Below are 10,342 nucleotides of genomic sequence, written 5' to 3' on the forward strand. Positions count from 1 at the left end.
TGTTTATTATGTGATACCATAATTACGAGAACCCAATGAGATTGAACTTTTAATAATTACTAAATCATAAGATGATATTAAATAATTAGGGTTTGAGAAATCTTAATTATATAATAATGAGTGGAAGAAGGATATATGACAATAAATCCTACGACCTCCACTATTAACCAAAGCAACGTGAGATTCAAATGACGCCTAGCTGGTGTCGCATAGGACATCCTCCCTAAGGAAGGTTTTCATTTGAATCAAAATTCAAGGCTTAGTTTCCGAAAGGATAAGATTTTTTAATTTGATTGATAATTTACCTACCCTAAGGCGGCGATTATGAATTGGGGTTTAAAATCGAAATAGTGGGTCACATTCATAAGGGTGCAATTAAATTGTTTAAGTGCATCTAGGCTAAATTAAATGGTAATCAATAAATAAAAGTGAAGATATGAGATATCTTAGTGTTTTATTTATTAATAAAGATTGTCTTAATTTAATCGTCATTTAATTTGTTCGACCCTAAGGCGGCATATTAAATGTGAGATTAAATTTCCATGGAATTGGTAGGATAAATAAATTTGTATCATGCACTTTGTTTATGATTCCTAAATTAATTTATTTGTTGCCTATGATATTCGTTCAATTAATTAAATGTTGCTTTGTGATATAATTTCAGCAATCATGTCTTCTGCTCCTATTCTTACTTTACTTAATGAGAAGTTGACTGGTGAAAATTTTATAAAATGGAAGAGTAACATTAACATTGCCCTCGTCTGTGAGAATCTCAAGTTTGTCTTGACGGAGGAATGTCCTTCTGAGCCTCCTTCGAGTGCTTCTCGTAGTGTACGAGAAATATATGACAAAGGTCATTGCTAACAACAAAGCTAAAGGCTACATGTTGGCCGGTATGAGCGATGTGCTTAGGCTGAAGCACGAGCATGTGGAGAATGCTTATCAGATAATGGATTCCCTACAAGCTATGTTTGGTCAGCAGTCTAGTCAATCTAAGCATGAGGCCATTAAGAATGCCATGAATGCTAAGATGAAGAAAGGACAATCAGTTGGAGCACATGTTTTGAACATGGTTAACTACTTCACTGAAGCTGAGACCCATGGTGCGACCATAGATGATGGTACGCAAGCGAGTATGATTTTGGAATCATTGCCTCCAGCTTTCCTGCAGTTCAGAGCAACTATGTCATGAATAAGCTTAGCTATAACATGACACAGCTACTCAATGAGTTGCAAACCTTTGAGGCCATTTCCATTGGAAAGGTCCAAGAAGGTGAGACAATTGTTGTCGAGATAAAATGGGTTTTAAAGACATTGCCAATGTTACAAGAACCTATTGGGTCACACACAAATAACACTCTATTTGGAGATAGGTTCATTTTAGTTTGACTAAAGGAACAATTAAGCTCATTAGATGGCCTAGACTTGAGTTTGACTCAAGTTGGCTGAATTTGAGTTAGACTCAAATTAAACTAAGTTGGATTTTGATTCATCATTAATCATGCAATAAAGAAGAGGAAGTTACATGCATGAAAGTTATCATGCATGAGTTGAATTTGAGTTAGACTCAAATTAAACTTGATTCATCATGCATGATTAATGTGAATTAATCATGCAATGAAGAAGAGAAAGTTACATGCATGAGAGTTATCATGCATTATTAATAGGATTAATCATGCATTGATGAAAGAATACCAAAAGCCTAAAAACCTTTGGTATTTATGACATGAGTATAAAATAATGCTTCTTCCACAAATTCACTAGTGTTGTTTTCTTCTTCTTGCCTTCCTTTTCTTGCTTGGCCGAACTCTTCCATAGAGGTTGCTAGCACAACTATTTCTTTTCCAAAAGGTGAAAGAGTGTTAGTGTGGATACACATAGAGGCACGAACACTTGAATGTGCTAGAGATCCGACACCCTTTGGAAAAGCGAGATAAGCGAAGGGCACACATCAAAGGTGAATTCTATTAGATAGGATTTTGTAGAGTTAACTTGTATGGATTTTTCACATGAATCGCTCAAGGGATCCTATTTTCCGCTGTGAAATTTTTATTTTATCGCATAGGATTCCCAACAAAGGTTCGTTTTCGCCTCTCAGATAGACCATTGTGCTAAGGAGTATATGACGGAGTCCATTGAGATAATATCCTATTGTCCCTTACAAAATCCTGAAATCTTGACTTAAGTATTCACCACCCCGATCAGATCGAAGTATCTTAATACTTTTGCCAAGTTATTTCTTTACTTCATTTCTAAATTCTTTGAACTTTTCAAAAGCCTTAGATTTATATTTCATTAAATATATGTACCCATATCGTGAATGATCATTGATAAAGGTAATGAAGTAGCTATAACCTTCGATTGCTTGAGTTGACATTAGACCGTATACATCAGTATGTACAAGGCCAAGTAACTCTCTCACTGGTTCTCCTTTTCTAGTAAAGGGTAGCTTAGTCATCTTGCCTTTTAAGCATGATTCTCATGTATCAAATGTATTCAAATGATTCTATACTACCAACCTTTAGAGTTCAGACATGCATTTTTTTATATGACCAAGACAATAATGCCATGGATAGGAGGTTAATGGATCATCCTTTCGAGCATGCTTGTCGCTCGTTTCGATGTTGAATACCTCATTGAAATTATCAAACACGTACATACCATTACATAGCGTTCCAGTTCCATAAGAAAAAATTTCATTCAAAGTTATATAACAACAATTGTTACTAAAAGTCAAATGAAAACCCTTTCTATTTAAACAATAAATAGATACAATATCCTTTATTAAAGCAGGAACATAATCCAATGCTTATTGCTTTGTAATGATAAATTTTATTAAATTTTTATAAATTTAAAAATTTACTATTCCTAATTTACGTTATCGAATTTAAATTTGAAAATATAATTATATTATATTATATATATATATTATATGAATTTTAATTTAAAATAATTTAAAATTCTTTATGCCATTAATCAATTTCGAACGAGATCACACGTCATCGGCAGCCTCTCGAGCAAGGTCACGCATCCCCACGACCTCCCCGACGAGGTCGCTGTCGCCTGTGGCCTCACAACAAGGCGTGCATTGCCCATGGCCTCGGTGTCGCCCGCGATCTCACGGCGCAACAAGCAAGGTCGTCACCCGCGACCTCACGACACGACGATAAGGCCACGGCAACTGTCACCAAGATGCTCTTCTGCACAAAAAAAAAAAAAAAAAAAAAAAATGAAATCCACCACTTAGTAACTTAGCAGCTCTACACGATCAACTCTACGACCATTTGTAAAATGATAAATCGAAAAATTACAATTGATCACGACGCAGGAGGGTATTGCCTGATTTCGTCAAGATTTAAACTCTTACCCTCTTCTACAACTCTGCTGCGTCGTAAGCAACTCAGTTATACTGTGAGAGCGTCACCAAGATGCCTGCTGCTAGCCATCGAGCAACCTAGAAGCAAAGAAGACGGATGGAAAGTTCCGTCTATTTTTTGACGGGTGAGAAAACACATCAAATTCGATCTGTGGATGAATTTAAAATCCGTCCATCTATATATTTTTTTTTATAAGCAAAACAAGTCTTTAAGGTTTAGATTCCTCTGGGATGGAAAAAGACAGCATGGAAATAGAGCCTTCTTGCCTTAGACTTTCCTGGCCCAAGTATCAAAACCCTATTTTAATTTGCTTTTGAATGATTAACATAATGACAAATGTCTGCTCGAAAATCAAACCAATTACGGCATGTTGATCTAGACATTTAGACATTAACCTTTGCCACAGTTGTATCAAGCTCAAGAATCAAATGAATATTACCAGAACAAATAATTGATCAATCTTCTTCTGAAGGACTCCTAATCAGATTCCTGCAAAAATCAAAAGAGAAGTTAGTGAAGCTGCGAATTCTCGGTGAGTAGACTGAATAAAAGTAGTCCATGAATATTCTCAGTATGCAAACGAGCTCTCCAACTTCCAATTTTTGCCTGGACTGAGTGCCCATGTCGAACAAGAGTCCATGAATTACATCACACAAGTTCAGTTAGAAGTCGACCTCATGGATAAGACTCTTTATCCATGTTAGATGGAAATTTTTCTAGTGCGTCTAGATACAGCGGAAGCTCTGATTTTTCATTCTCTGCTTCAGAATCTGTCTCAAATATATCCGAAAGGTCCTCTGATTCTTACAATGAACTCAATTTTAGCAATGCATCATCTTCAATGGGCTCGTGCCTAGCTTCTTGCACCTCAAGCTCCTACAAGCTTTTCATATTACTACGTAGAGTTATTTTGTTTTCTACAACATTTGAAGTTGCTCCTTCACTGATTATGTTTATACTTTCTCCCTCTCTTTTCATCCGCTCTTGTAGGCCCTCTAAGTCTTGATGAAGCATAGAGCCTGTGAACACAGTGAGACAGTTTCTAAGAAAAAATTGCAAATGATGCTATATGTCTCATATTAGATAAATGACTCAATCGAATAGTAAAATAGATTTAAGAAAAAGGTGGCCTTTCTTGAAAGAGTGACCTTCGGTGACATAATCTCCATTGGTGGTTGCACATAGTTCTTTCTTTCCCCTGTACATGATAATGGTGGGTTCCTCATGTATATCAAGCACAATTCCACCGCTTAATCTAGCCAATTCTTCAGCGATCTCACGAGCTTCCTCTGGAGTAAATGTCTTCACCACAACCTTCAGTGTCTGATGCTTTTTCCAGTGCAAATGCATGTTCAGGATCACTCCCTGGAAAACACCACGTCTACCAACAGGTACATAATGTTTGCACTTAAGACCCATCTTGAGGAAGTAGAAGTGCTCTTCCGGGGTAAGTATCTCAGGGTGGTCATGGGTAGTTTCTGAAGAGGCTGTAGGTTCGATTTTTTTCATTGCCTCAACAAGGCTTTCCTCCTTCATTGCCTCAAAGTTGCTAGATACTTGGATAGCAGGAGATCCATCTCAGCTTATGCCTTCATGTTAGTAAGAAGGGTTATATCATAAAAAAGTATCAAACAACTGCTAATAGTCACTTCCACGATAAAGGAAAAATTTATAACCTACTATGAGGCATCCAATCACGGGACATGGATATGAAACTTTATCATAGGATTACAGATCATTAGGGCATTGATAGTTCATTAATGATCAATTATAATAATAAAATTGTAGAATTGTATTTCAAGAATAATCTTAGTTCGTCGAAGTCTAAACACATTGATATAAAATTTTTAATGGTTAAAGAAAAAGTTTAGAATAGTTTAGAATAGTCAAGTGAAGATAGAGCATATAAAGATAGATTCCATATTGGTGGATCCATTCAGCAAAGGTTTGTCGCCCAAAGTGTTTATCATGCATGTGTTGAATTAGGGGTTCTTCCTTTTGATGAAGTACCCATTTTAGTGGGAATCCGTATTTGATGTAATATTTTATATTATTAAACACATATACTTTTAGCTTATTGTACGTACTAAAGTTTATACATGTACATAAAATTTTTAACTCTATAAAAACAAAGACATCATGATTTACTATTACAGTTTGCATATGGTATTTGTAAATATAATGTAGGACTCGATTTTGAGTCATAAGATTGGAATTATAGTTAACTATTATGGTTTAGTATAAAATATAAGTAAACATGATTTAGACTCTACTTGAGTCATAAGGAGGACCAATTGAGAATTGACATGTATAAATCACATTTTATGTCATTCTCATGTTGCATATCCACATTAGATTTATGCCATTAATGAAATTGATACTATGATTACTATTAAATCTTCTTAAAATTTAGATAACTCTAACTTCTTTAGTCCTCTACTGATAAATTAATAGACCAGATTATTTAAGAGAGTATTTAACCTATAAAATTTTTAGCATTGCTTAACTCAACTAAAGTGTTGTTTGGTATATACGGTATCACATAGAGCTCAAGTGAAAGATTGAAAGATTAAGTCTCCACTTGATTAGCTAATATGTGAATTAATATCACACACTATTGCCATTAAAAATTAAACCCCATTAAGTAATCTAACACATATTGTATTAAGGAGATTTAAGTTATCAAATGTGAATTACATGTGTAGAATGCAATAGCCTAGTTCATTAATATTGATAGGCTGTTAATGATTTATGGACTCCATATGGGAATGGTCCAATAAGAGACCTAATTCCATTTGGGCATGATGTTGAGATTGGAGTTTTCCCTTCTTCCGTATTCTCTTCCTCATTGAGATGAGGACTTTGGTTGTCCTCTATCTCTTGTAGAAGACCTTCCGTTGTATTCAATGTACATTTAGCGACAACAATCATGACAATGACATTGGCTTTAGATTTAGGTCAACCTTTCTATTTCGTTATTATTTCGATATCTATAAAACAACACCACAGTAGTCTTGATCATTCAAAATCAGTACTGCTGTGTTGTGATTTCTCCAACACAGTAATGTTGATATTTATAAAACTGCACCATTGTGTTGTGATTTTTCAACACAGTCATGTAGATTTTATAAAACAACTCTACTATAGCCCGATCCTTCGAAACCAACACCCATAATTTTATGTAGGAGGCTCATATTTAGAATTGTGGCGTGTAAACTGTTGAAGTGGTTGTCACGCCCCGAGAAGGCCGTCCAAAAAATTTCGACAGCATCTCCCCAATAACCGTGACAATTTTCCTGAATATATGCAAATATACTCAGCCACAAGCGGCTGGAATAGGACTACTCGTCCAATCAATATACACAACCACAGACAACTATAAAATAAGGCATACCCGGCCACATAACACTATCACATGCACCATAACTAGAATATGCAAAGTCCATAAATCAAAATCATCAAAAATTCGAACGTAACGAATGCCCACAATGCAATCCGACATAACTACAGTCATAACACATCTAAACCATAACTACATGTCCACAAAATAGTAAATATAACTAGAGACAGCGACAGACCAAATGCAACTAGCAGGAAACCTTCCAAAGTGAGATAGCAGCAGTCGACCGAAACTCCAAGCTCCAAGTACCTATCTGTTACCTAAGGAGAAAATAAAGTAACCTCAGGGTCTGGGTAGTGAGCATTAGATGCTCAATGGGTACAGGAAATAGTACATGTAGAGATATCAGGAAGAATAACAAGGACATAATAACCAGAATGAACATGTATAGAAGAAATACATATACATGGTAGCAGGTATCAACAGAGTATCAAAAGTATCAACAAATCAACAGGGTATATCAGTTGAGACGATATGAAAAGATCAACTGTGCAACATGGTATAGATATCAGGTACATGTAAGCATGTATGCAATGTCATACAAGTGCAACAATCATGGCAAGTAAATGTAGCAATCCACAAGCATATGAATAAAGTAAACTGTGTAATAACCTACCAACGAATGCATGTAATATGCATCAACCATCGCAATAAAAAATAACAAGTCAAGTCACTGTCTGCACTCGTCGTCCCCAGCCACTCCTCTCGGAAATGAACATGAGGCGCACAACAGGACATACTGCGCAAACTCCAACAACTGACCACTAAAGATAAGTGGGGAGTGGCAGTGTAGCAGGAGGGCAATGTAGCCAGTCCTGGTCGCACCCAACTGTAGTGCAACCTCTTACCTATGTGACACCACAACACAGCGTCGGGTAAGAGCCAACAACATGCAACACCTACAACTACTATGGATGCATGATGATCATCCCAACATGTAATAACTAATTTAATTAGCATGCTCAACAGAAATCAGCAGGGATCGACATAGGTCAATGATATCATAGTTAAGATTATTCTAGCCAGGAACAGATCAGATGGAGATCATACAACAGGTAATAAGCAACGAATGAGATGAATACCAACTAGATAAATTCTACTGTAACAAAGGGGTATCAGCATGATATCAAATAGATCATTATAAGATCAAATGACAAGTATCAAACAGTGATCATCAAGGGTATCAACTAAATACTATCTATAAAGCATGGATATTAACAGAATAGATAGAAGAGCAACAATACATACACAGAAAAGGAATTTCTGTATTGACCAAGTACAGGGTACCCACTTCAAGGTATCATAGATCAACAAAGAAGAAGGGAGACTGTGTTGATAGCCAACTAATCCTATCCAAGGAACGGTTATGTATCAAGCGACAAATAACTCAAGATATCAATGAGTTCAACAGGAGTAGCAACAGAATAGCATTAGATCATGTCAAAGGTCAACTAGGTCATCAAAGGTCAACTAGGTTAACAGGAGTAGTAACCGGATAGTTATTAGATCATATCAAGGGTCAACTAGCAAGTAGCAAGCAACAGGTATCACAAGGTATCAATAAAATAAACATCATCAGTAACAAGAGTATCGACAAGATAGATAAAAGCAACATACAAGAGATCATATTAAGGTCAAAGGTATGTCTCAAGCCATGAATCAAGCAACGACTATAATAAGAATAGTAATAAAATAATCATGTACTACGAAAGAAGAACCTGTGTTGACCAAGCACAAGAGTACCCACCTGGTTAGACGACCGTCAATTACTCTGAGAATAATAGGACCAATCAACTCAAGGTCCTGCAAAGGAATAAACAACATTCCTAAATGACATATCCAATAAATCCTAAACAAGCTAAAGGTAGTTTTAACCCCCATTAAATCTAACTGAAACCCTAAAAATAGATCAACTTAACATTTAGCATCCCTCCAAACCAATGGAATCCCCAATTCCATTTGTTATGATCAGATCCAACATTAAGTTAATCAGCAGGGACTACACCAACACTTGCTCATCCCAAAACGAATAGAGTCGTACATAATCCAACCCAAATCTAATTCTAATCTTTTCAACAAAATCAACCGATCCATACTCAACACTTACTTGAATGAAACAATACTAATCAACAGTAAGCAAAATCAACCCTAATCCAACAGTAAACAAGCTCCACACTAATCAAGAATTAAATTAATATAGATTCAAGATTTTACCTCCAAGATTAGTTCCAACCAAGCCCTAAATCAAGCTTCTATTAAACCCTCTTCTTCTTCTCTCGCGGTAGGGGTTCAAGATCCAAGCTACGAGATCCTATAAGAATCATAGGATGGAGCTCACAACCTTAAAAATCAATAATAATCCAATAATACTGAAATATTTAATATGTCGCTCCTACAACAACAACCAAAAATCAACATTCAACACCCCATACTAATCCTATAAAATTCTGAAAACCCTAACAGATTTTACCTCCAATTGGGAACCCTAGGTCCAAGCCAAGGTTCGGTCCCTCCCTTCTTGTCGAGCTCCATTGTCAACTCTACTAATTTCCTTAGCAACCAAATCCTAATTTCATCCAACATATCCAAGTAAGGCAGCATTAATCGAAAATCCTCACCTTCGTTTTGAAGCCAAGAACTTGCTCACTAGTGAGAGAAGGCGGCGACCAAATCTGTGCTTCAACAACGGCGACGATGACAGGGAACAATCGAACCGTCGGCCACCAGCACAGAGAGGAAGAAGGATAGGTGCGTCAGTGTTCTGGTCGAATCCTTCCCCTTGCCTCTCTCACGCGTGCGGTGGTCGCAGTCGACGAGTAGAGCCTGCGGCTGGCTTCTTCTCCTGACGGCGAAGGGCGGCGGTGTTGGCCTATGCAGCGGCGAAGAGGGAGGGCAGCGACATCGGGACAGCTGCGTGTGGCGGCTATGGTTGTTGACTTCAGACGGCGGCAGGTCAGCAACAGAGGAGGGAAGAAGGCGGCGGCGTCCAGCGTTGAGCAGTGGTGTTGTCAACAAAGGAGGGGCAGCGGCGTCAACAGAGGAGGGGGCAGAGTTGCGGCGGTCTTCGTGTGAGGAGGACGGGAGGAGGCGGCGGTGATCCGGCGGTAGCAGTGGCGTCGATGGCGGCGAGGCAGCGGGCGAAGGAGTAAAGGAACGAAGACGAGGAGAAGGGGGAATCGGGATTAACGAATCGCGATTTCCTATTTTAAAAAGGAATACACAGAAATTGTGGTTTAGTCGGCGCAATAACTGAGCTAAACCAATTTAAAAACCTAGGCTTATTATAACGATTGAACTAGTTACTATAGCAATTCAGGTTCAATCTTGGTTCGCTTGATTTACCAACCAAACGACCTCCGATTTGACTCAAACCAGTTTTGTTGGATTCGTCTTCGCAAGATGAATCTTTTCATCCATTTTATTTTATCAAAATCTCTCCCCGTACAAACCAAACCAACTTGGTTCAGTTTGGTTCGATCTTGGTTCGTTTGGTTCACTACCTAAACGATCTCTGATTTAATCCAATTTGGGTTCGTTGATTTCGTCTTTGCAAGACGAGTCACAT

General features: G+C 37.4%; 1 protein-coding gene and 1 pseudogene across 1 annotated transcript; one reads left to right on the forward strand and one right to left on the reverse strand.

The window, feature by feature from the left end:
* The first annotated feature begins 844 nt into the window (after positions 1-844).
* LOC141833174 (uncharacterized) lies at positions 845-1,192 on the forward strand. Its single transcript, XM_074720561.1, has one exon. The coding sequence runs from the start codon at positions 845-847 to the stop codon at positions 1,190-1,192; it is 348 nt and encodes a 115-aa protein (XP_074576662.1).
* A 2,860-nt stretch (positions 1,193-4,052) lies between these two features.
* On the reverse strand, positions 4,053-4,913 carry LOC141833175 (putative CRM domain-containing protein At3g25440, chloroplastic; annotated as a pseudogene).
* Between the last annotated feature and the right edge of the window lie 5,429 nt (positions 4,914-10,342).

The sequence above is a fragment of the Curcuma longa genome, chromosome 8 (genome assembly GCF_044706935.1).
Source record: "Curcuma longa cultivar G26 ecotype Majalengka, Jawa Barat chromosome 8, ITB_CL_G26_1.1, whole genome shotgun sequence".
Lineage (NCBI taxonomy): Eukaryota > Viridiplantae > Streptophyta > Magnoliopsida > Zingiberales > Zingiberaceae > Curcuma > Curcuma longa.